Source organism: Balaenoptera physalus, assembly GCF_965194825.1.
Source record: "Balaenoptera physalus genome assembly, chromosome: 11".
NCBI classification, from domain to species: Eukaryota; Metazoa; Chordata; class Mammalia; order Artiodactyla; family Balaenopteridae; genus Balaenoptera; species Balaenoptera physalus.
This window is the reverse complement of record NC_138896.1, coordinates 74,897,992-74,922,936: the sequence shown is the minus strand read 5'-3', so window position 1 is coordinate 74,922,936 and position 24,945 is coordinate 74,897,992. Positions and strand designations below refer to the sequence as shown.

Here is a 24,945-nt window from a genome sequence, read left to right as displayed (position 1 = left end):
ACTGGCCATGGCCACTAAATGCAGGGGAGGGGTGGGCAAGGTGGGTGTGGGGCATGTTCTGTACGCTTCTCAGCTTTTGGGACGGCCCCAGAGGATAATGCAGGTGCCATTATGGCCACTGCCACGTACTAGAAAGAACCTTGGGTGTGGAGCCCTGGCGCTGATCTGTGTGACTTCAGACTGTCTCTCCTCCTTTTCTGAGCCTGTTTCCCCTTGTATGAGGCAAAGGAGCCTGTTGCGCAAAACAGGCCATAGTCACACTGCTCAGAGTGAGGCAGGTGGGGGCCTGGGGCTCACGCTTCCCTTGGTTCTCACAGAAGCCATCGAGATGCCTCCAAGGACCCTAAGACTCTGAGGGACTCAGGATCCTCAAAGCCCCCTCCCCCTTGTTCACATTGCCTCCCTGCCAGCTCGCATCCCCTCCAAGACAAAGCCAGGTGGAGGCTCCTCTCTGGCCGGTGGCAGTCTGCTTCCTGAGCTACTGTCCCCTCTCCCAAACAGGGTGAGCCTCCCCCTTGCCACTCCCACAGCTCTGCCTGAGGCATGGAACACCAGGTTCTTGGCTCACGTGCGATTCTTCCCGCTTCAGGCCTCAGTGTCTCTGTGCGCATGGACCTGTCAGACTCAGGGGACTGCAGAGGCCTGTCCAGCTGACAGCAAGACCACAGACAGTCCAGGGATGGACTGGCAGGGTCTGGGCTTACAGAGCCTGGCTCGGGGCCAGTGCCTACAGGGAAGTCCCGCCTGTCCCCTGGGCAGGTGGAGCGGGCTGCACGGAGCCTTTCCCACATTCCTGGCCAGCCGGCCTCCTTATATAGCCGTTTCCAGGCTGGGTCCATGCTCTGTGCCCCAAGGGAGCAGACCTTCTGTGGCGACCAGGCCTGGGTCTGCTCACTGGGCTCCTGGGGAGGCTCTTCCCCCATATTGCTGAAGGGGTATGTCTTCCCGAGTAATCCCAATCACATCCATAGTCAAAGGGAGAGTCGTATACATGCGCCCAGAGGTGAGGCTTCTGGCTAATTCATGCTAAGGAAGGGGAATATTCACTTGTAGCCACAGACCCAGCTCCCTTCCCTTGGGGCAGATGCTACTGGCGTTGACTGAGACAGGGCTAATGGAGGAGACCCCTTCCCGGCCCTTGCAAACCTGTCACTGCCCCAGGGTCCCAAGTAGGCCCTGAAGATGGTACCCTTCCCCAGTTCCCACCCCTGGGATAGTGTCACTGAGTCCTCCTTCCCCAACCAAGGATCTGGCACCTGGCCGCTTTTCTGAAGCATCTTTATCCCATCTGTGGCCCCAGACTCAGGAGCCACGCTTTCCCAGAGCCACAGGGACATAAGCACCAGCTGCATCCAGATCCCCTAGTATTTATTCACTTTATTGCTACTTGTTATGAAAGCAGTCTGTCAACTTTATTAAAGGAAAATTGAAAAAAAATCATCTGTAATCCTACCCCAGGCCCTCCAGCCACCCTCCTGTAGTCTGAGCCCACAACAGTGGCACTGCCTTCGCGTGCTGACAGATCAGTGTTCTGCCCTTTCTCACTCCAGGCGTGATTCACAGGCTCCCTTGGTACGACTGACCTCTATGTAGGCCACCTGAGCATACACGCCACCACCCTGAATCGTCCCCTTCAGGAGCTCTGTGCTTTCTCTGTTCCATGCTTCCCTCTCAGGAGATTCCCCAGAGCGGGACTTCTAGGCCACAACGTGTGGGCATCTTTATGGCCCTCAGTTTGTATTGCCAAGTGCAGGTCTTGTTTCGGAGGCCTTGCTGGAGTTGCACCAAGAGTCCTGGCTAGAATAATGGGGCCCAAACAGCATCCTGAGGCCCCAGCAGAGAGAAGGGGGGCTCCTTGACCTAGCCTCTCTCATCCCAGAAATAAGGTGTATCCATCCTGCCTTGGCCCCAGCAGATCTTGCCCCACTCAGGCACCCCAAGGGCTGCTTGGTGCATTTGGGATCCCACTGCCCAGTCACACTGACCTGACTTCCAGGCCCCTGCCACCTGCAAACCACCCTCTGGCCCTCCTCTTCCCAACCACGCCTGTGCTTCTCCCAGGCTGGGCTTATGGAGAGCAGGCCAGTTCACTGCTATGTCCCCCAGCCCTAGGGAGCTTGTCGGCGAGATGAGTGGTGCAAGGGGTGGTGGTGGTTTGGTCAGATTCTGGACCATTCAGAAGGGGCGCCAGTACCTAGCTCCCCCCTGAGCCTGCTCCTGCTCAGTACGTGTTCCCATCCCCAGCCAAGGTCCACAGGACATTCGCAGTTTGCCTGCTTATCTGAGGCCCCTGCGGTGTTTGGCTTGCAGATCCCAATTTCCCAGAACCTGCCCCCACAGGGGCGGGGCAGCGAGCAAGTTACTAATTCATTCCGCTCTTCCTCTCAAGCTCAGAAGCGGCCTGCCAGGCGCCAGAGCCAAAATGAAGACCCCAGCCCCTGGCCGCGCCTGCGGCATCGTGCTGGTCCTGCTCTCGCTGGCCACCCTCCAGACCCTCAGGGCCCAAAAGGTAGCGGGTGTCCCAGGGTTCCTGTATGTGTGCACCTGAGCGTGAGTGGGACAAGTGGGTGAAGGGGAGGAGAGCCTCAGTGTGTGCAAGTGAGCACGGGTCAGTGTGTGTGCAGAGAAGTAGCGCTGCCCATCCACCAGGCACTACCCTGAGGGCTCTATGGAGAGTCCCCCATTTACAAGAAGGGGTGATCCTGGTATTCCTAGTTCACGGGGAGGAAGTGCAGCCCAACAAGTTGCCCTGGAGGGTGGCAGTGGGTGGGGCGGGTAAGAATGTGCCTCAGGAGCCCAGCTTAGGCCTCCTGGCTGCATGACCTCTCGGAAGTCATTAATGCTTTCCGTGTCTCTTTTTCCTCATCTGTAGAACAAGGTAGTAATAGAACTATTTAGAAGTTTGTGGTGAAGAGGAAACCCATAGTGTTGTGAAATGCTGAGTACAGTGTCTGGCATGGAGCAGACACCCACGTGTAAACAAGCCACACGGCCCTCCGCGCACCTCTGTGCTAAGCACAAGTGTGCCACATGCAGGCGGGCGAGAGATGTGTAGGCTCTGCCTGTTTGCACATGCCCTTCCTTGGAGACCGCAGACCTCGAGTGAAACACACATGCCTGGGGGAGTGCCCTGTAGACAGGGCAACAGGAGAGGCCCAATGCTGCAGGGAAAAGGGGGCAAAGCAGAAGATGCCCAGCCTTAGAGATGGACCTTCCCTACCTCCAGTTCTCCCAGCTCCTGCAGGCCCCTGGGGAGAGGTTGGCAGGGGCTGTTTTCCCCAGTCACAGGACTTGTTCACTGCCCTTTCACTGGGCGGAGCTAAGATAGCATGGAAGCTTCCTGACCCAACAGGACCCTGTGCCACTCACCTCTGCCCCAAGGATAAGTAAGTTCCTCCCAGACACAGTGGGGCTCAGGCTCCACCCCCCACCCCTTGCCTGCTTGTTCTCCGAGGGGCACTATGGCCCCCACTGAACAAGACAGACTGATCCCTGCCCTGTGGCACTGTAGGATGGGGGATGAAGCACACAGCTGCCTCTGATCTGAGATGAAAGTTCACAAATGAAATGCTTCATGGAATTTTGCCTGAGACTTGATCAGTGTCTCACTTGGGGTTGGGGGCTTGGTCTGGGACCAAGGTCAAGGCCCACTCTTGAAGAACATTGAACAGTCCTACCCTTTCCTTTCCTCCTCCACTGGCCCAGAATGACATCGACATCTACAGCCTCACTGTAGACTCCAAGGTCTCATCCCGATTTGCCCACACAGTCGTCACCAGCCGGGTGGTCAACAAGGCCAGTACTTTGCAGGAGATCACCTTCCAGATGGAGCTGCCCAAGAAAGCCTTCATCACCAACTTCTCCATGTAGGTGCCCTCCTGCTCTCCTCCTCGTCCCCCCTCCCCAGTCCAGCACTGTGACACCATGGTCCCTGTGCCGGATCAGGAAGAGAGGGCCTCTTCCTGATGTGAGATGTGCCAGGATATATGCCTGAGGTGTGTGTGCTCCACCTGTAGGCAATACAGGGACCAGAGGCTTTAGCCAGGAACTTCATGAGTTCTCAGAGACGTTTCCCTCCCTCCATCCTTTTATCCCTTCGTCCTTCCGGTTCTCCCTTCCTCCCTCCCTCCCTCCTTCCCTCCCTGTATCCCTTCCTCCCTTCCTCCATCCATCCCGCCGTCCCTTCATCCCTCCCTCCTTTGGTCCCTCCTGCCATCCATCTCTCCATCTGTTCATCCATTTTCCCTGAGTGCTGCCCAGGTGGCAGATGGAGAACCACGATATCTTTGTGTCTTTGCCTTTGAGAAATACAGACTTGGGGCATCCTGAGGCCAAGCCCAGGCAGAAGGGAGTCACCAAAAGGCAGATTCCAGTTCAGAATACAGAAAACTTCCTAACCCCTGGGCTGCCCTACAATGAAGCAGTGCCTCAAGGAGGGGGACCACCTCCTTGTCACAGAAGTTCTAAGCCAGGCTCATCCCCCCACACCCTCAACTGGGATACTGCAGAGGGTGGTTCTTCTCTGGGTCAGAAGCTGCATTGGGAGGCCCCTGGGGTTTCTGTGGACTCTGTGAGCAGGTGATGATCCTCACCTTGTCTCTACTGTCCTCCCCCACCCTTCCTGACCGAGTTTTGCAATGTTTGCTAAATGCAAGAGAACTCTCTGTCCCTGGCCCCGCAGGAGAGGCAGTGATTGAGGACAGGCCAGAGAGAGGCTGATCCCAGAAACTCAGGGAGGGCGATGGGTGGGGCAGAGAGCGAGCATCTCAGGTGGAGTCCCCAGTGCACCCTGGGACCTCTGAAAACCTGCGGTGGGGGTCCGGTCCCTGTGGTTGGCTCCTTATCTCTCTGCCCACACCCCCTCCAGCAGCCCTTGATTTCCTCACGCTGGAGCCAGGCCTGTGCTGCCCAACTTGCAGCATAAGCTTCACAGGCTGCACCCCACCTTCCATGTGGGTGCCACGGCCAGCAAGTTACGAGGTTTCAGGCCCATTGCATCTGCTGAGGGCCCTGGACTTGCACCCCTCTCTGGGCCCAGCTCCTGCTGCTGCATGAGATAGGGAAGCAGGGGGCAGGGTGCCCTGCTCTTCAACCTGCTTGGGATCCCAAATTGGGCATCTGGGAGGAGGAGCCCTGCAGCCCAGCAGCAGCCCAATCCCTAGCCCAGAGTTAAATTGTGACCAGGGAGGTTAGGAAGGTGTGGAGGAAGGACACTTGGTCCTGAGGTCCTGGCTGCCCCCACTCCCCGCTGTATACTCTCACCCTCTCACACCACCTCCAGACAGAGCAGGCTTACGTTTGCCTGCCAGTTCACTCCCAGTCCCCAGAAATGGCCGCTAGGATTGTCTGCACGCCCCAAGGAGCCCTGTCCACCAGTTGTCCAAAACTTCCTTCCCCAGAGGCCAACCTCTCTGCAGAGTGGCCTGTCCAGTGCTGGAAGAGGGGGCAGCCATGGGGGAGAGCGGTCAGAGCCTTCAGTCCCGTGTCTCCACTGGCCTGGGAGCCGGCATCTCCCTCCTGCTGAGCCTGCCCCACGGGGCTGAGTGAACTGTGGCTCAGAGATCTCGCTGGTGGCTGACCCGTTCCTCTGAGAAGAGTCTGTGGGATGAAAGGGGCAACTGGGACGTGGAGCCAGACAGGAAGGGAGAAGAGAGGCTGGGACCTGCCTCCCCTGCAGCCTTCATCCCAGTTGTTCAATAAAAGGCATGTTTGCCGACACAATGCACGTCTCAGGGTAGACGGAGGCCTGCAGAGCCCCCATCCACACCGGGACCCGCACAGAGTCGTGTCCACAGTAGGTGCATAATAAACGGGTGGGCTCAGGTAAAGATGGGAGTCAGTCTGTCAAGAGGCACGTGAAGTCCCGGAGGAGGCAGGATTGCAGGGGGCCTCCCCCACCGGGCTCTCAACAACCCCCTCCCTCCTGCCCCAGGATCATTGATGGTGTGACCTACCCCGGTAACATCAAGGAGAAGGCTGCAGCCCAGGAGCAATACAGCGCGGCTGTGGCGAGGGGAGAGAGCGCCGGCCTCGTCAAGTGAGCCCAACGGGGTGGGGAGGACCCTGTGGGGGTGGGGGCTGCCCCTGCCTTCAGCCGCCCCTGGTCTGAGGGGCAGACCTGATGCCCTCTTCCCCCAGGGCCACTGGGAGAAAGACAGAGCAGTTCCAGGTGTCAGTCAGTGTGGCGCCCGCTGCCAAGGTCACCTTCGAGCTGGTGTATGAGGAGCTCCTGGTGCGGCATCTGGGAGCGTACGAGCTGCTGCTGAAAGTCCAGCCCCAGCAGCTGGTCAAGCACCTGCAGGTACCTGGTGCCACCTCCTCTTAGAAGTCCTCCTAGATGACCTCACTCTCCTGAGGGTGGCCCCTACTTCCCCTTCTGCCTCCTCTGAGGGCCAGCCCTGTCCCCCAGCAAACCCAGTAACCCACTTCTTGCCTCTAGATGGACATTTACATCTTCGAGCCTCAGGGCATCAGCTTTCTGGAGACAGAGAGCACCTTCATGACCAATGAACTGGCAGAGGCCCTCATCACCTCACAGAACAAGACCAAGGTGGGCCTGCTATGGTCTGCGGGTGAGAGTTCCCAGGGGCCTGTCTTCAGGCTGGCTCTATGGGCCTGGATTTCCAGAGAGTGGGACCATTGGGCAGAATCTCTGAGCTAGAGGGACTTGTGAGGTTCCTGTGTCCATGCTGTCATTTGGCAGATGGGGAGGGCAAGGCCCAGGGAAGGATGGTGGGTGCTGGTTTGAACCCTGAGATCGGGAGAGAAGACTGATGTCAGGGTCCCAGGACCAGGTAGGGAGGAGGAGCTGACTGGACCGCACACAGCCTGAGCCCAACCTCTGCTCGCACAGATCTAGGAGCAGGGGATCCCCTTGTACCCACTCCCCTACGGGGAGGCAGTCTATCCGATACTTCAGCGGGAGAGAAAGTTCTCTGGAATTTGACCCAAGGCTGCCTCCTGGAATCCTCTCCTCAGATGGGGGTGAGGGGTGTTGTTGACATGGCCTTGCTGCTCCTCCCAACTTCAACCTGGTCATTTTTCCAGGCTCATGTCCGATTCAAGCCGACGCTGTCCCAGCAGCAAAAGTCTCCAGAGCAGCAGCAGGACACAGTCCTGGATGGCAACTTCATCGTCCGCTATGATGTGGACCGGACTGTCTCCGGGGGTTCCATTCAGGTGTGTGGGCTCCAGAGAAGAGCTGAGCCACCAAAAAGTCCATCTACCCTCAAGGACCTGAGCCTGGGGGTTCTAAAAGAAAAGACAAAATAACCACCCCTAGTTATCCGTGTGCACCAGGGGCTGCACACACGGCAAACAGGCAGTTTAGTTGTGTTGTCCCTGAAACAATTCTCTTTCGGAGGGAAGAAAGTTTGTCTCTGCTGAAGAACTGCCCTGCAGGGTTTCCCTTGTAGCCTTGGCTGCCAGGAGACTCACAGTTCACTTTTATGCTCAATTACAGTACTTTCTTTCACACAAGCTTCTGGCATCTTTGTGCTTCCCCTTTATTTTTGAGCAAATCACTGTTTTCTCGCCCCTTTCCCAAACCACTGGGTCCAGGGGAGACCAACCCCTCGAGGATCCAGAAGAACATGCAGGAAGCCATAGATGGACTTTGTTTTTGGATTCTTCACTTTTTTGATGGATCTCAGGTTTATTATGTCTGAACCTTTTAGTATAAGCTGCCTCAAATACTAAAACAAGTAAGAGGTAAAGTAGGGGTAGAGTTCTGGTGGGCCATGCATGAGCAGGGAAGCCTTCTGCAAGGGAGGAGCTGGACTAAACCCTAAAGTATGGCAAGGATTTGGGGAGATTAATGGTGGGACAGGGATGGAGGGTGATGGAATGAAGAGAACAGAGGAACCCCAGGACTGGGGTTGAGGAGGCTGGTTAGGGGCAGGGCAGGGCTGCAGCTCTTACACCCGGGTGTGTCTCACTCTGGTCACAGATCGAGAATGGCTACTTTGTGCACTACTTTGCCCCTGAGCACCTGGCCACAATACCCAAGAACGTGATCTTTGTCATTGACAAGAGCGGCTCCATGAGGGGCAGGAAGATCCAGCAGGTGGGTTCCATGGGCCAGGCGGGGTCCTGAAAACTCACAGATGTCCCACACCATCAGCTCTGGTCCAGCAGGCAGACCTGCCCTCCTCCATCTTCCTAGGTAGGGGGCTCCCATGGATCGAGGTTGGTCAGAGTTTGGGGCAGGTCCTGCCGCTAGAGCATTCACCATGTCCTCACTGCAGATGTGAGCCTGGGGGTGCAGCCGAAGGGCACATGAGCCCCTAGGGAGGCCCCACTGAGACACCCACCTTGTGTCCCCTTCCCCTCACCAGACCCGGGAAGCCCTCATCAAGATCCTGGGTGACCTCGGTCCCCGTGACCAGTTCAACCTCATCAGCTTCAGTGGGGAAGCAGCCCAGTGGAAGCCACAGCTAGTGCCAGCCTCGGCTGAGAACGTGAATGAGGCCAAGAGCTACGCCACTGGCATCCAGGCCCAGGGAGGTGAGCGCCTCTGCAGCCTTGCACGGTCACGACGTCCAGGCACTGAGCCCAGCCTGGGGCACCCTGCTGGGAGCCACCCTAAGAGTGTGTGCCCCACAGGGACCAATATAAACGATGCGATACTGATGGCCGTGCAGCTGCTAGAGAGAGCCAACCGGGAGGAGCTGCTGCCCGCGGGAAGCGTCACCCTCATCATCCTCCTCACCGACGGCGACCCCACTGCAGGTGAGGCACTGCCAGCAGCCCCAGGGCGTGCTGCCCAGAGGGAGTAGCTGGGCTCCAGCGCGGCTTGCTGTGGGACCTGGGGCAGGGAGGGGGGATCTCTGAGGCCCCTCTGGCTCTGAGATTCCAGAAATATCTGTTGAGCAAATCACTGTTTCCTCACCCCTTTCCCAAACCACTGGGTCCAGGGGAAACCAACCCCTCAAGGATCCAGAAGAACGTTCAGGAAGCCATAGGTGGCCAGCACAGCCTCTTCTGCCTGGGCTTCGGCTTCGACGTCAGCTACGCCTTCCTGGAGAAGCTGGCACTGGACAACGGCGGCCTGGCCCGGCGCATCTATGAGGACTCGGACTCCGCGCTGCAGCTCCAGGTGCCCGTGCGCCCTTGCTGGGCCATGTGAGCGAGGGATGGCACTGACAGGCGGGCAGACCCCAGCACGGCCCTTACGACACCCCCACCCTGCAGGACTTCTACCAAGAGGTGGCCAACCCACTGATGACATCGGTGGCCTTCGAGTACCCAAGCAATGCCGTGGAGGCGGTCACACAGGACGCCTTCCGGCTGTTCTTCAAGGGCTCCGAGTTGGTTGTGGCCGGGAAGCTCCGGGACCAGAACCCTGATGTGCTCTCAGCCAAAGTCAGGGGGCAGCTGGTAGGTGTGGCCAGCCATCCTGGAGGGGAAGGGCAGCCGGGGCAGGCAGTCAGAGCGGCTGGGTTCAAACCCCAGCCCTGCCAGGCTCCAGCCGGTTGACCTTGAGCAAGTTACAGAGTGCCCTCTGCCACTTGCGGATGACGCATCCCCACCGTGTTGGCTCCTGGTAGAGGTTCAGTGAGATGATGTGATTTTCCGAGAGCACCTGTGTGGGGCCGGCATGCGGCAGACACTCAACGGTCAGTCAGTGCTGCTGCTGCTGTTCCCAAGGGCACCAGGTGCTTGGCATCCCCTCCTGTCCTCACACCAGCCCTCTGAGGTTACAGTCAGGCAGGGAGGACTGCTCCCATTTCACAGATGAGCAGCCTGACATCCAGGCAGAGCAGGCGGTTTGCCCTGGGCCCCACTGCAGCCGGGTCAAGAGCCCAGCTCACCATGTGGCGTCCTGTCCTTGCCCAGCCTTCCCTGCCTCTGTGCCATGGGAGGCCCTCTCATTCCACGAAGAGAAACACAGCACTTCTCTAGGCCCTGGGGTTACTGCCCTCACGGGAGAGACAGCATGGGTAAATTGTCACGCAAACAAGGAGCTGCAGGCTGGATAAATTCGGGGACTCGGGGGCAGCACTGGGAACCCCAACCTGGCCTGGGGATCAGGGAGCGTTTCCCAGAGGAAGCTCAGCTAAGACTGAGAGGTGAGTAGAAGGTGGCGGAGGCCAGATGGTGGAGGGATGGAGGAATGTTCCAGGCTTGCGTGGCAGGCAGGCAGCATGTGTGGGGAGAATAGCAGGTGGGCTACGCAAGCGGGCATGGGGGGCCCAGGGCCTCATCTCAGGAGAAGTAGCCAAATGTCATGATGGGCAGGGCATGCCCTGTGGCCAGCCTGCCCGGCTTCACCTCCAGCTCTGCCATTTCCCAGAGGTGAGACCTGGGGCAAGGCACTTAAGCTCACTGTGCCTCAGTTTCCTGCTGTATACAAATGAAAATAAGTCACCTTGCCCACAACTGGTAAAGCTGCAGTGGGGATTAAGGTCTCGCCTGGTATAAACACTCCATGTATGTTAGCTGCTGATACCCTGGAGGCCAGTGGTTCCCAAAGTGCAGAACCCAAGGTGACTTGGAGTAGTTTACAAACAAACATGTCTTTGTTTTAGTAGTTATGTATTTATTTTAATGTGTTCTGAAAAATAACTCGAACCACAGACCTAAGATTTCACAGGTATTATTGCTTGGGTCAAGGCCAAGAGTGTTAGTCTATTTAAAGTTGATTGGAGAAGAACCATCAAACAAATAGCTGTATGTGTGGAGAAGGCAAAAATTCATGCAGCTCCTGGTTCTGCGCCTGCTGTGTAGCACCTGGGATAGTTTGCTCCCTTTTATCTCCACCTCCTTGTCATCCTTGGAGGCTCTGTTGCTGAGCCCCTCACACCCCTAAACACACTCCCTACTCTCCACTCTACTCAAAGGAAATGTGGCCTTGCAGCCAACGCTGCCCCCGCCAGGTTTCTCGTGGCAGTGCTGGGCAGCGCCAGGCCGGGTGCAGACGTCACACCCTCACTGCTCCTGCCCTGGCTGGGCCCCTCTTTCCAGCACATGGAGAATGTCACCTTTGTAACGGAGTCCCGCGTGGCAGAGCAGGAGGAGGCGTTCCAGAGCCCCAGATACATCTTCTACAGCTTCATGGAGAGACTGTGGGCGTACCTGACCATCCAGCAACTGCTGGAGCAAACGTGGGTGCACGCACCCTCCAGGGCCCGCTGGGGTGGCCACACACGGTCTCAGCACTTCCCCAGGCTCTTCACCGGTGGGGCAGGCACAGCTGGCGCGGACATCTCCTAGGCATGGAGACGGGGTGGCGGTATCGTGTCTGAGTTCCAGACTCCCAGTGGGAGCTCCCTAGAGGGGTCTGGAAGGGAGGGAGAGTCTGACTGGGCACCCGGGGGCCTGCTGAGCCACTGGTCTCCTCCGCCTACAGAGTCTCCACGCTAGATGCTGAGAAGCAGGCTCTTGAGGCCCGAGCTCTGAACTTGTCGCTCAGCTACAGCTTTGTCACCCCGCTCACGTCCATGGTGATCACCAAACCGGAAGGTCAAGAGCAGTCTCAGGTTGCTGAGAAGCCCGTGGAAAATGGTGGGTGTGGCAGCAGAGTTTTGACCCAGCATTCTCCCCAACCCCTCCCCACATCCCGACCAAGACGCCACCCCTGTCACCCACAGACTCCCAGGAGACTTACCCTATTTCATTGATGAGGAAACTGAGGCCAGTCTCCTGACCCCTGCATGTTCACTGCACCTGTGTAGTGCTGGGGCTGGGAAGCAAGATTAAACAGAAGCACTTCAAATTTATCAAAACCACCCTGACAGTGTTTCTCTCTCTTTCTCCTCTTTTTGTCTTAACCAGAAAACAGACACAGGAACGTCCACTCAGGTAAGGGCCTAATACCCTCTAAGGCTGGCCTGGGTGACTATTGGTTGACACAGGGGCCTATGGTACAGCGACAATGAGGTTGCTAGCCGGGCCTCTCCAACCCAGCCCTGCTCAGGAGGGGGTGTCATCTGCCCAAGCACGCTGGTGCATTTAGTTACCTGTTCATTCAGATATTGGTTGCCACTCAGGCCCTGTCCTGGGCACTAGGGACACAGGCCCGCATCCCACTGGGGGCCCCAGAAAGGCACATCCAAGAAGCAAACCCAGATCTCTCTGATTTCCAGGTCACACTCTCTTCAGATATCATTCCATGGGAGACAGAGCGTCCAGAATAACAGGTAGCAAAAGAGGAGAGGATAGAGGAAGGGGCTGTTGACAGAACCTTGACCCTGGCCACAGACTGGGCTCTGCCCTGGCTGTGGGGGGGGAGTGACTCTTGTCTCGCCTAGCTGGTGGCAGGGCTGGGACTCAAATCCAGTTGTGTCCGATTAGGAGGCAGCAGTGCAGACCCTGTCTTTTCTAAAAGAAGAGGCTGGAGAGGACAAGGTAGTTTGAGGGGCACTGCCAGAGCGGGGCAAGGGGGGCCGATATCCCAGCAGGGAGGAGTTCAAGAAGGGTCCATTGTTCCAGCTTTGAATTTCTCCCAGAATGGTGGGTGTGGGGAGGGGAGCCATTTGCCTTCTCCACGTCCCTCTTCTGGGGTGGGTCCCAGAGCCCTGGCTGTGGGGACCCATGGCACTGCTTGAGAAAAGACTGCATGTGTCAACTTTTCCAAAGCTGGAGTTTTCGATAAGCTGTACAGCTTCCCAACGAGATTAGGACCACCTGGACCTCTTCATCCTCCTCATCTTCCTTATCCATTCCACCGTACGACCTGGGGACCAACGCTACCAGACGTGATGTCACGTAAGCCGCTTTCTGACCCTCTGAGGGCCTAGTTTCCTCAAGATGAACCTGCCCATAGAGTTGGATGATATAAAGCACCAAGTACAGGGCTAGGCACAGACCAGGGAGAATTGCTGTAAGGTATGACGTTAAATAACGTGTCCTTTATTTTTACTGAATTGGATTCATTACACTCTGGAGGCTGGCTCAGGATGGAACGTTCTAGAAAGGGAAGGTTTCCTCCATTCCCAAAGCCAGGAGTAGTCCCTTGAGCTGTTTCTGAACTCCATATCTGGACTCAGACACAGCTGCAGGGCCGGGCTGGACCCTGTCTCCTCAGCGTTTTCCCTAATAACATGCTCTTCTGGTTGAAAAATCTCTTTGCAAAGGCTCTTCCAGATTGGGTGTACGTGTGGCAGGGGTTGTGGGATTGGAGCTTGGTGGGTGGCAGGTGGCAGTGATGGCTGGAGGGCTTGCCGATTGCTTGGAATCCTGACTGCCTTTTCCCTTTCTGTTCCTGGCTGTTCCTGCACTAACGCCTGTGTCAGGGCCATCAGCTACCTCAGTTCTTTTTTTTTTTTTTTTTTTTTGCTACCTCAGTTCTTGATGAAGTGTCTCATGACATGGACTTAAGAATCAAAGGTACCTCCAGGCAGCAATAGATTCTGGCCCTATAGCAGGGAGACCCTGGGAGGGGAGAGCCCGGGGAGCTCTACAAACCTGTCGCGTGGGTTTCTCGATGGAGAGGGAACCCTGCCACACCCACCTGCTACTCCATTCCTCAGCCTGCCCCTCCCGAGGAAGGGGCTGCCTAAACCCAGACTATTTCTTCTTTCAGAAACAACCACGGCAGCCCCACACCCCGGTAAGTGCCAGCTCCCCTCAGCCCCTCTCCCCGTCCTCACCCCCAGCCTGCTCTACCTTCCCCCAGAACCACACCTGCTGTCCCAGCCCCCATCCAGCCTCCTTCCGTCATCCTGCCGCTGCCTGGGCAGAGCGTGGACCGGCTCTGTGTGGACCTCAAGCGCTCTCAGGGACCGACGAACCTGCTCTCAGACCCTGGCCAAGGTGAGAGGTGCACACCCAGTCATACACCCAGAGGGACCCGGGCACCATGCACCCCCAACTTCCCACCCCGGAAAAAACGGTGGGAAACCTGCCCACAGAGACTCACGGGCAGTCCTCGTCCCAGGTGGTAACGTGGCCACGCCCCTGAGCACCGACACTTGTGCTCATACGTCTTCCCCACAGACCTTTCACTGGGCACCACATATGCAGGCCTGGGTGGCCTGCACCCCAGGGTGACCAGATGTGGGCTTGCCCCCAGGCACTGCCATACTTCAGGTGTGGGGAGACAGACCTGGGCACAGAGCAGCACAGGGGCCTGTGGTCCGTGCCCAGAGCACCGTGGAGACGAGCCCAGAGGAGGAGATGAGAGCTGTCCTAGGGTCAGGGGAGGCTGCACAGGGTCATATGGGGGTGACTGGGCCTTGGCAGAGAAGTGGGGGGTCCACAAGGTAGAGGAAGGGGTAGGCAGAAGCACAGAGCCCTGAAGGAGGCTGGTGGGGCTGTAGGGGGTGCGGAGGTAACAAATGGGGGGAGGAGGTAGGTACGCTGGCCAGACCTGCCCCCGAGTCCCCAGAAGGGTGGAGCTGAGCTGTCAGGTCAGACGTGGGGACACACAGCACTCGAGATGCTCAAATGCACAGCTGCAGAGCCACTCACAGTCAACGAACATCTGCGGCCCCCTCGTTTCCCCTAGACCCTCACACACTGTCTCCCGCTTCATCACGCCAGGCCCAGAGTCGGTTTGCTCCCTGAGGCTAGGGACCACTGACTTTCCCTCCCGCTCTTGGCCACGGTGCCCAGCTCAGGGTCAGGCACACTGCAGGGGCTTCACGCGCGTTTACTGACTTCACACGAGACCTCCCTCCTCAGAGGGCTCGTCTGAAGATGGCTGTCACCCAAGACTCGGGGGCCCCTCCAAGGCCATAGGGAACCAAGGGATGAGAGGAAAGACTGTGGGAAGCAGGCCCGCGGTGTGAGGGGAGGCTGGGGAAGGGGACCGGAGGTGAGTGGGTGAAGAGCGGCTCCGGGGGTTGTAGCGGGGGGGACCACCTGTTCAGGCCAGTGCCCAGCTGGGACCACAGCTTCGACCTCTCTGCTCCCGGCCCTCTCAGGGATTGAGGTGACTGGCCACTATGAGACAGAGAAGGCCCACTTCTCGTGGATTGAGGTGACCTTCAAGAAACCCCAGCTGCAGGTTCGTGCATCCCCTGAGCACGTGGTAGTGACTCGGAACCGAAGAAGCTCTGCATACAAGTGGAAGAAAACTCTGTACTTAGTGATGCCAGGGTAAGCCACAGGCTGGGGACCGGCGGTGACCCCTCACCCCACGTTAGCTGGTGATGGGACGCCGCAGGCCTGGGGAGGGAGTGGCTGGGCATGAGTCCTCTGCAGTGGGCCGCACCCACGGGAGAGGCAGAGATGCACAGAGCCCTGTACATACCCCTCCTGCTCTGGAGGGTCCCAAGGGGTTGTCCCGGGGACCTGGCTACCCTCACACCTAACCCAGGTCACTGTCCTGTGCAGGGCACGGTGTGGTTTGGAGCTGCTCTGCTGAGTGACCCTAGGCAGGCTGCTTAGCCCCTCTCACTTCTAACTAGGGATAATCATACGGCCCTGAGTCAGAGGGCTGAGGGGATGGTCCAGTGAGAGAATGTGGTCGGGGAGCACTTTGCCCACAGAGAGTACGGTGCCCACTGGGCATGCGGGAAGGTGCGCTCTCTACGTGGTGAGGTAACCCTGACGACGAGAGGTTGGAGAGTGCTGTCCATCAGGGGAGGTTACAGTTGTCATCCTTAACTTTGAAGCTCTATTGAGGAGAGACAGGTCCCTCTGACATCAACACGGGGCAGCTGGTGGGTAGTGGAGAAGGATGGCGACCTCTTCTTGTGGGGCTTCCCCTGTGTGGAGCCTTGCAGAGGTCGCTCTCCTGCTCTGGGAGTCACAAGGGGCCTGGGAGAAAGGCCAACGACCCTGGTCCTGTTCGAGACATGTTCTCTGAGCCCCCAGCCTGTGCTGAGTATGGAGAGCCTTGTCCACTCCCTCTCACCCAGCCCCTCCGAAGAGACTGGTTCCCACTTGATACATGAGTGCACACCTGGCAAATCTGAGGGGCTCACCTGAAAAGCTCCCAATTTCATAAAAGATCTTAGTTTCCTGCTATCTGGTAGACAAAGATCAATAGCATTTCTGTGCCTTGGACATACACACTAAAAGATGGAATAAAGGATTCCTATCAATTGTGGTGATTGAACGTCCACATACTTTCATGAGCTACAGAAGATGCACATAAAGAAAAATAGACCACGGCTTTTACACTGAACTCTGTCAACAAGATGGTGTAAGTTTAGGGCGTTTCCATTGAAAATAACCTCAGAGTCACAGCAGGGTCTTATTCAACATGCTTAAAGGAGTCTAACGTTCCTAAGAAAACAAAAGTGGTAATAATTTCAAAGATTATTTTAAGTAAAAAAGGAAGGCATTCGAGAAGGACTTGCCCTTCTAGACCTTAAAACACATGATTAAACACTGATCATCAGAAGAGAGTGGCACTAGCCATAAAAACAAAAGGGACAGAGGAAATGTATCCTTGAAGCCCTAAGTCATATAATTCATGAGAAACCAAATCTAAGAAAACCGGAGGGAGAGGAACCGTTATCTCATGTTATAAATAATCCTGGGATAGGGGACTTCCCTGGTGGTCCAGTGGTTAAGACTCTGCGCTGCCATTGCAAGGGGCATGGGTTTGATCCCTGATCAGGGAACTAAGATCCCGCATGCTGTGCGGCAGGGCAAAAAAAAAAAAAAAAAAAAAAATATATATATATATATATATATATATATATATATATGTATAAAATGCTGGGATAACCAGGTATCAGTAAGTTAACATCGGTCCCAGTTGACTGAGGAAACTGAAGCCCAGAAGATTGAAGGGACCTCCCACCAAAGGCCACACTAGGAGATCCGGAGGACAGGAGGGCAGCCCCTGCCCACTGCCACGCTGCTGCCCAGGTCCCCTGCGGGCACCTCCTTGCCTCCCTTCCTGCTCAGGACGCGGGTCTCCCCACAGTCTCAAGATGACAATGGACAAGGCGGGGCTCCTGCTGCTCAGCAGCCCTGACAGAGTGACCATCGGCCTGCTGTCCTGGGACGGCCCTGGGGAGGGTCTCCGGCTCCTTCTGCGGGACACTGACCACTTCTCCAGCCACGTCAGTGGGACCCTTGGTACGTGGCTCGGGACATCATCAGAAGCCGCCTCTGCCTGTGAACAGGCGGTGCCATCACCTCTGCATGTCCCCCAGCCTCCCTCTGTCTTTATTCCTCGCTGACCCGCCCTTTGTATCTCAGGCCAGTTTTACCAGGACGTGCTCTGGGAGCCCCTGGCAGCAGCAGATGACAGCAAGCGAACACTGAAGGTCCAGGGGCATGACCATTCTGCCACCAGGTGACTCAGCACAACAGGCCACTGAGCCCGGCCAGGGGTGGGGCTGGGAGCCGGGCTCTGGGACCCCCACTCCTCTGTCCCTGCCTGGGAATTAGACAGTCAGGTGTCAGGCTAGACAAGTCTGACCCAGCTTTCAGTGGCCCCACAAAAGGTGGTCAACTCAGACCCACAGAAAACATACCAGCCCAGAGATCACTAGAGTGAGTTGGGAGCAGTAGGAAACTCCCCCTGAATTCCCAGAGCCCTGGCCCCTGGAGACCACACATAGCTGGGTGCCCTTGGGTGGCCAGGCCTTGTCAGCCTGTGCTAGAGGGAACTCTAAGGGACCCCAAGACCCTCCGCCTTCCACATTCCTATCCCTAGCTGTCTCCCTCTCTTCCCACCCAACCTGACACATGCTGACCACCTGTCTGTCTGTCCATCCCAGAGAGCTCAAGCTGGATTACCAAGAGGGGCCCCCGGGAACAGAGATTTCCTGCTGGTCTGTGGAGCTGTAGTTCTGATGGAAGGAGTTATGCCCACCCCCCATGCCGCCTGCTGGGTGCAGATGGCTGCCACCCTGCGACCACAGGGCCACCTGTGGGTCCTGTAACATCATGGGGAGAGGTATTTACGCTCATTAAAATAAAGAGAGGTGGTGTGAACTCAGGGAGTGGGCATCTCTGGTCCCATCTGGCCAAATCCCAGAGCCTCAGGATCACGTCCTGGACACGTAGCGTTGTGTAACATTAGAATCATCCGCCATCAACCCCTCAAAGGCCTGTGGCCAGTAAGGCCCGTGGAGAGCTTTCAGTCTGGTCCCTTCATTTCTCAGGCAGGGAAACTAAGATTTAGAGAGATTTAAACCACCCAGTCAAAACGTTGCTCTTGCTGGGGGCCTAGGGCAGGAGAACACTCCTGGGAGCAGCGTTCACTCTGCTTTATGGTGACATGGTCCATGAAAACCAGTTTTGACTCAAAAGAAAAAAAGTGACCTGGGTAGAAGTTCATCATTCTCAGCAAACTTTTGGGCCCTTTTGCAGTGGGATTTGCCAGACATAATTTGATTTTCACACCTGTGCTCAGGAACAGGCCTGTCTTCTCACCACCTTGCAGAGAAGCTGGCAGTGGAAGACAGAGGAGACAGAGATGAGGCCCCAGTCCCAGGAGGGAAACAAGGGTCTGTTCCCAGGAGCCTGGGCTGTTGAGGGTCTCCTCTCCTGTTTGTGCCCCAGGGTTAGGCACCCCAAAGATTCCACCCAATTCTTGCACAGGCAAAGCATACTTTCAAAACATTTATAATTATTTCACCTACTTCTTCAAAAATGACACAAGTCTTTGGCTTACAAATAAAAAGCATAAAGAGAGTAAAACCAAAAAACATGAGAATGAAAATAAGAGAAAAGAGCCAAGCAGGAGGAGAGTTAAATCAGAGACACCAGGGTAGGGGAAGCTGTAGCAGCAAAAAAGCTTTGCTCTGAGCTTCCTGGCAGCCAGGGTAAGGCAGCAAATGAGTTCATTTGCTTGCTAAGAGGGAGCAAACCAGATCAGGGAGAACATTCTTTTCCCAGCTCTTGAGCTATACAGGGTGTTTGCTGAGTGAGTCTTTCTAGAACGGTAGAAGAGAGGCCGGTGGGAGGGAGGGGTCTCCAGCAGCAGGTTTGCCCAACACTCAGGAACACTCTTTCCTGCACCGCTGCCTCCCCATCAAGCCTGGGTGGCAGGCAGGGGTCTCAGGCAGAGTCACTTTGTGAGGGTCACTCAGAGGGGCTCAGACAAGAGCTCAGCGAGACAAGGGAGCAGCTTCGGGGGCTCCGCTGGACTTGCTGTGGGGCTGGCCCTGACATACCGGCACGAGACACCACCACCTGGGCTGGGCTCTGGCATTTGTGCCACAACAGCGGGGTCCTGGGTGACTTTCTGGCCCAGCCAGCACCTGAAGTGCGTGAGTTCTCTGTGAACAATTGGAAGTAGGTCTATGCACGTCACTGTTTTGTTCACTGCATGCTTTCCAGCACCTGCTTGGTCCAGGTCCTGGGCCGAGTGCTGCAGGCACATTGGGCACCTGCCAGACACAGCTGCCACCCAGAGAACAACCAGGTGCCACAAGGAGCCCAGAGGGAGACATCTTGCCCAACCTGAGGAATATCAGGGGAGGCTTCTTGGTAGTGTCATGGTTGGGATCGGATTGGGGTCGAGTTTTGAAGAATAAAGAAAAGTTAGCCCAGTGGAAAAGGAGGGCAGGGACACAAGGGCCAGAGCCAGGACACTGCACTGAGTCTAGGAAGGTAAAGGGAAGCAGTGCCGTGGGGTGAGGTGGAGGGGTTGCTGGTGAGGTGGGGAAGCAGCCCCAGGCCAGCACCAGCTGCGTACACCTCGCCGTGGAGCTTGGCTTCTATCCTGAAAGCCCAGGGAGCCTTCAGAGGCTGTAGGCAGGGACAGGCGCAGCCAAGATGAGGTGGGACTGGGCAGAGGACAGACCTCCCTGACTATGTGTTGGAGGAGGGGGCAACATGTGGGCTGGGCACATCCTGCTGCCTTACTCCCAGCCCGCCGGGTTTGGTTGCTAGCTGGAGCAGCAGGACAGAGATAGGCACCTCAGGAGGACCAGAAGCTACCGTGCCGGTGCCTCTTCACACGCTCCGTCTGGCAGGATCCTTCTCCCCATTTCATAAATGTGAAAACTGACCTCAAGATGACTGGTTTAAAGCTACATGGCTCCTCAGCTGACCTGGGACTGCCCACTTTAGGGTGTCGCATCCCAGGCCCGGGCCCTTTCTGCCAGCCCAGCCTGGACCTCTGCCGCTTTCGGTCGGGGGCCATGTCTCATGTGGCCCTCTCTCTAGAGCAGTAGCAGTGCCTCGGGGGCTCCTCTGGTGACAGATGTTCCCTCCTGGATTGCCCTTCTCCAGCCCTCTCCAGGCCCCCAAGCCAGTGCGGGCCCTGGGCAACCCTGTCCTGGCTCAGACAGAGGGGCCCCTGGAGGGGGAGGTAGCAGAACTCCCTGGTGAGCCATGGCCAGACCCCACTCCACCCCGCTGGCATTCGAGACCCTTCCCAATCTGACTGCAACCTCCTCCAGTCTTGCTGAGTCCCCTGCTCTGCCGTAAGCGAAGCCACCCAATGCTTCCTTCAGCCGGGTGCCTTCCGCCCAGCGTGCCCTCAGCCCCTCAGGCAGAGAGAACAGCAGAGGCAAAGGATCTGGGGAAGGAGGGATTGTGTTTGCAGAAGTGGAAGCAGTTTGTGTGCCTGGAACGCAGACAGTGAGAGGGAGCACCTGGCATGGGGGGCTGATGAAGCTGGAGAGACCGCAGGAAGGACTTTTGTCTTTGTCCCAAGAACCCTGGGTGGGAGATGTCATTTTTAGGGTTTCAGGCAGGGAATGATGACCAGGTCTGCACTGCAAAAAAGCTCTCACTGGAAGCGGGAGGGCTGGGGAGAGGCAGTTGCTGTTGTCCGGGTGGGAGAGGGTTGTCCAGGCTGAGAGCCCTCAGAGCCCCTTCTCTAGGAACCTCTGTCTGACCCCCACCCCACCCAGGACTTACTGTGAGGGTGCAGCAGGTGGTCACCATGAGGAGTGATTGGAGGATCCCAGGGATCCCCAGCCCAGCTGAAGGGAAACTTGGGCACCCATGCAAGCAGGACCTGGGGTACTAAACTATGTGCTCCCAGATCCTAGCCCAGAATGTTGGGTTTACCTGCTGAATAGATGGGTTGTTGGGGGGGGGGGGGCGGGGGATGGGCGGGCGGATGGAAGGGTGGGGGGCGTGCACAATTAGCTGCAGGCTGGGTCTGCCCTGGAGCACTCTTTGCTGCTGAGTCATAGAAGGAGCTTCAGGCCTAAAGGTCCTGATAAGAGCTTGTGAGCCATGACCCCTGACTTTTCCTCTGACCCTCCTGAACTCTGAAATGCAGTCAGTCCTTCCCGACTTCTCAGAGCCTCTTTGCTCTCGAGTCAATTCTTGATTTTTTCCTTCCCCAACCGTCATGTGTTTGACTCCCCATAGTACCACCCCAACCAACTGCGTCTTTCAGCCGCATCAGTGGAGAGGCCCAGGAAGTTGCCTTCCTAGCAGCCAGCCCTTCCTTCGAGCTGCCTGTCCCCTGGAGCAGGGGTTCATGGAAGCATGCAGACACTGGTAGCCGTCCGGTTTCTCCTTGGCCTTTACTGTCACAGCCCTCCATCAGGCCCCACTCTGTGCCTCTGTTCCAGATGCCAGGCAAGCCCTGCCAGCGGTCTCAGTAGGAGCTGGCATGTCCACTCAGAACAGGTTGGGGACAATGTAGTCGCTGTGGACGCCGTCAATCAGCCCTTGCCCATTGTTGTGGACGAACCAGCAGGCAACATTTGTGCCAACGCTGACGTCCTTCCTGTAGTCCTTCTGGGAGCCCCTGGGAGAAAGGAGAGAGATGCTGTGATACACGGGGTAGGCAAGATGGCTGCTGCGCTCAAGGGCCTAAGGTTGAACAGGGGTGTGAAGTTGCCAATTCTAGGAGTCCAGACTCTGGTCAAGAATGAGGTCTTGTGGTTACTCCTTCTAGGGGGTCAAATTTGGCCTTTTCCCAGTTAGAGGGGGCCAAGACCCCAGAGGGAAACAAAGATGCCCCACAGACGACAAGAGCCAGCTGGGCTGCTGTGCGTGGGCAGAGAGAGCTCCTTCCTCCTGTCTTGTGACAGGGCAGGGTGAGGACGTCAGTAGAGTCTCCTCACCTGGTAACCGTCAGCCGATGGTTCTTCACCACCATTGTGGCATCTGGCTTTGTGGGGTCAGAGCCTGGGTGGACGTCAGACACTTTAAAGTCAAAGGGGTGGAAGAATTGTCCTGGGAATAAAGACATTCACACTGTCAGCCCTGCCACCACCATACGTGACATGGCCACTGGCCTTCCAAGGTCGATGCAAAGGCTGGATGGGGTGTTGAGCCCTGGGTCCAGGGTGACTAGGCTGGCCCTTTGCGTGGCTTTTTCCCTCCACCATGTGGCCTGAACAACCTGAGGCTTGAACATTTCGCACCCAGCAGCCCATGTGTCTGTGCTGACATCCGATGACTGTCGACCACATAGAAGCCCAGGAAGTCATGGTGGATGGGTTGTTTCTTCCACACCTGATGCAAGACAACCACAAAAGTAACCCCATCTCCAAAGGAGACCACCATGTTCTTCTTCCTGTTGATCGTCACAGACAGCCTAGGAGAGAAGAGGAGGTCAGCAGTGAGGCCTAGTGGCCGTGACACCAGGCATCTGAATCAAGGGTATCTCAGCAGGAGACATGACACCTGAGAGCACACAGACTCCAGAAACTATGTCAGGGGTGTTGGAGAGAAGACGCTCATGCATGTTGACTATTCACTCCACTGAGTGGGTCCCTGCTCCTCTCTAAGCAGGAGAGGGGGCTGTCCTGGGGGTCTGAAGGCCCGGGATTGAACCCCAGCTCGACCACTGGCTTCCTGTGTGACATTGGGCCAGTTCTGCCCCTCTCTGAGCCTCCGTGGAACTAACACCGCTGCCCTGCCCACCCAGCTTGGGGTGACCTGAAGACGTAGGAGAGGCTGAGGAGTTTGAGAACAAGCAAGTTCAGCCAGACACGATGCATGTAGGGATCTTTGTCGCTATCAGCTTGCTTGCCAGGTCCACCTAATGCTTTCGTCCACACAGCCCTTCCCTCAAGGTCAGTCCTATGAATTGTCTAGCTACCAATACTGCCTCTGATGGGGGCCCCAGGGGTTGGTGGGGGGGGCACCATGGTCACCCTCCCCTAGGCAGGGGCTGAACTCTGAGGCCACTGGTCTTTCCTGTGAGCCCTGTGGATCTTCTGTCCGGCGATTTGTTCAAATCCCTCCTTAGACCCTTGCGCTATAGCACCTCTCAGAGACCCAGTAGTGGGGCTTTACCCATCCTGTGTGACCATGACTGTGTCCAGCCAGCTGAACGTGCTCTGTGCAGCCCCATGCCACAGGGTGATCGTCTCCGGTGTCACCTCAATCTGGAAGTCCACCTGAGCATTGGCAATGCCCAGCTTGCCAAAGTAAGTCTTTCTGGTCTGGGAGTCCAGGCTGCTTCTCTTCTCACCAATGATCTGCCCGTTAACTGTGAGGCCTGCCAGAGGGGCAGGGTAGCAAGAGACCAGCAAGACCTTCTGAGTCCAGGCTGGTCTTTAGGGACGCACCTTCCCCTTCAGCCAGACCTACTGAGGGGTAGCCCAGTGGGGGCCCCATTGAGAGACCAGGACTTCAGAGCCAACCCTATCTGTTCCTAGACACATGGGGGTCACGCTAGTGGCTGAGGGCCCACTCTGTGGATCTGCCCCTTGCCTGGGCCAGTGTTGTTCAGAGAAAAAATGATTCCCTACACACAGGCTGGGTCCTGCCTGCACGCCCAGGGTGCACTTAATTCTAACCATCTCCCCAGCACCACTGGCCCCGGGGGCACTAGGTGAGCCTGTGGCTCTGGGTGGAATCTGTAATCCCTACAGGATGCAATCTGCGTATAAGATGGGTGACTTATGGGCAGAGTGAGGAGCTAGTCCATGTGCCTATCCTAGGGACTCCAGGCCCTCCCAGGAAGAGACCCTGGCCCCAGCCCGCAGTCCCCACCTGTGACAGGGTCCTGAATGAGGCGCAGCACTGTGCCTGGGTCTTCGTCGATATTGAAGCAGATGGCATCGTCCTTCTCTGGAACTTGGATGATGAAGTGGGGGTCCCCATCCACTGAGTGCACATAGAGAAGGGGCTGGCTCCCAGGGTCTCTCACTGTTCGGGGGCCCTCCCCTTGCCTCCTAGTCCCCGTGGGATGGACACCTAGACAGGTGGGAGGCGCTCGGCCCTGGGCCCTGAGCCTCGCCCCAGGAGGAGCTGGGGAACTCACCGTAGTAGGGTGTCTGGGGAGGCCGGGAGTTGGCTGTGGACGCAAAGGGAGAGAGGGCTGAGCTAAACAAGCAGGCGGAGGAGGGTCCAGGACCCCCACCCAGAGTTCGGTTCATGCCTCTCCCCTTCCTGCTCCCTAATGCTCTTAAACCCAGACCTTCCCTCATCCCCTCAGGACCCCCCAACCATCTGCCTGTCCCAGAGAGCTGATTCAGGAAAGACTCCGGAGGGGGACGGCACAGGGCCACGCTCTGTGGCAGCTGGCACATACTCACTCAGGTAAGCCATGGAGGGGATCACTGAAAAAAGAAGCCAAAGGGCAGGCGTGAGCAAGGTCTAGGGGTTCCCTCCCCACAACCCCATGCCTTCTCCCTGTCTCGGGGCTGCTGGTCCCCAGTGGGGCCCCAACGCTGACAGATAGAGGGTGGGAATATGACCCCCTAAGTTTAGGCTTTAGAAATGGGACATGCCCAGGGAACTCCTTTCTAGGGCTGGTGGGTAATATGGGTGTAATGTTAATACTGGGGCTCAGCACTTCCACGTAGCTAAAATGCAAGCCATTAGGTCGTCAGTTTCTCTGTCAGGAGCAATGCCGTCCCCCACCCCTGAACTCCCACCCCCAGGGTGGGATGAGGCTCACAGGTGATTGTTGTCTTTGGTAGTAAAACACCCACCCAGACGCACGTGCGCGCGCACACACACACACACACACACACACACACACACACACGCACCGTGACTACATTTCACAGGGCTGTTCAGAGGGCAAAGCCATGACCCATTCCAAATATACTGCTTGGCTAGGACAGCCTGTATGGATAGAGACAAGGCAGGCCGGTAGGGGCTGGGGAGGCCCTGCCTGGTGGTGGTGGGTTTGTGGGGGGTGATGGTCAAATTTTACAA

General features: G+C 57.0%; 2 protein-coding genes and 1 long non-coding RNA gene across 6 annotated transcripts in view; 2 read left to right on the top strand and 1 right to left on the bottom strand.

The window, feature by feature from the left end:
• Window positions 1-125: 125 nt before the first annotated feature.
• On the top strand, window positions 126-17,844 carry ITIH4 (inter-alpha-trypsin inhibitor heavy chain 4). 4 transcript variants are annotated; one of them, XM_082414440.1, is made up of 25 exons: window positions 126-502; window positions 2,390-2,509; window positions 3,706-3,866; window positions 5,933-6,037; window positions 6,139-6,301; window positions 6,440-6,550; window positions 7,048-7,179; window positions 7,949-8,065; window positions 8,337-8,505; window positions 8,605-8,730; window positions 8,916-9,097; window positions 9,193-9,378; window positions 10,966-11,105; window positions 11,351-11,505; window positions 11,776-11,802; window positions 12,087-12,140; window positions 12,295-12,348; window positions 12,580-12,708; window positions 13,288-13,329; window positions 13,526-13,552; window positions 13,639-13,755; window positions 14,868-15,042; window positions 16,826-16,980; window positions 17,104-17,200; window positions 17,628-17,844. In XM_082414440.1, the coding sequence occupies exons 2-25, from the start codon at window positions 2,423-2,425 to the stop codon at window positions 17,695-17,697; spliced, it is 2,781 nt and encodes a 926-aa protein (XP_082270566.1). In that variant the 5' UTR covers window positions 126-502; window positions 2,390-2,422; the 3' UTR covers window positions 17,698-17,844. The 4 variants fall into 4 exon arrangements, with proteins under 4 accessions (XP_082270566.1, XP_082270565.1, XP_082270568.1 ...); XM_082414441.1 differs by lacking the exons at window positions 126-502; window positions 2,390-2,509 and adding an exon at window positions 2,947-3,386; XM_082414439.1 differs by lacking the exons at window positions 126-502; window positions 13,288-13,329.
• A 3,481-nt stretch (window positions 17,845-21,325) lies between these two features.
• Window positions 21,326-24,945, bottom strand: part of ITIH3 (inter-alpha-trypsin inhibitor heavy chain 3) — a 13,693-nt gene continuing 10,073 nt past the window's right edge. The window contains exons 16-22 of the mRNA XM_082414454.1: window positions 24,318-24,341; window positions 24,044-24,076; window positions 23,773-23,886; window positions 23,071-23,275; window positions 22,194-22,366; window positions 21,891-22,002; window positions 21,326-21,571 (exon numbers count right to left, since the gene is read on the bottom strand). Of these exons, the coding sequence (XP_082270580.1) occupies window positions 21,442-21,571; window positions 21,891-22,002; window positions 22,194-22,366; window positions 23,071-23,275; window positions 23,773-23,886; window positions 24,044-24,076; window positions 24,318-24,341 (791 nt within the window). The 3' untranslated portion in view covers window positions 21,326-21,441. The remainder of the gene's footprint in view (window positions 21,572-21,890; window positions 22,003-22,193; window positions 22,367-23,070; window positions 23,276-23,772; window positions 23,887-24,043; window positions 24,077-24,317; window positions 24,342-24,945) is intronic.
• The window catches only part of LOC309638489, a 5,016-nt gene continuing 2,404 nt past the window's right edge, over window positions 22,334-24,945 (top strand). Inside the window, exons 1-3 of the long non-coding RNA XR_014251158.1 lie at window positions 22,334-22,847; window positions 23,024-23,204; window positions 24,218-24,321. This is a non-coding gene — a long non-coding RNA (uncharacterized lncRNA). The remainder of the gene's footprint in view (window positions 22,848-23,023; window positions 23,205-24,217; window positions 24,322-24,945) is intronic.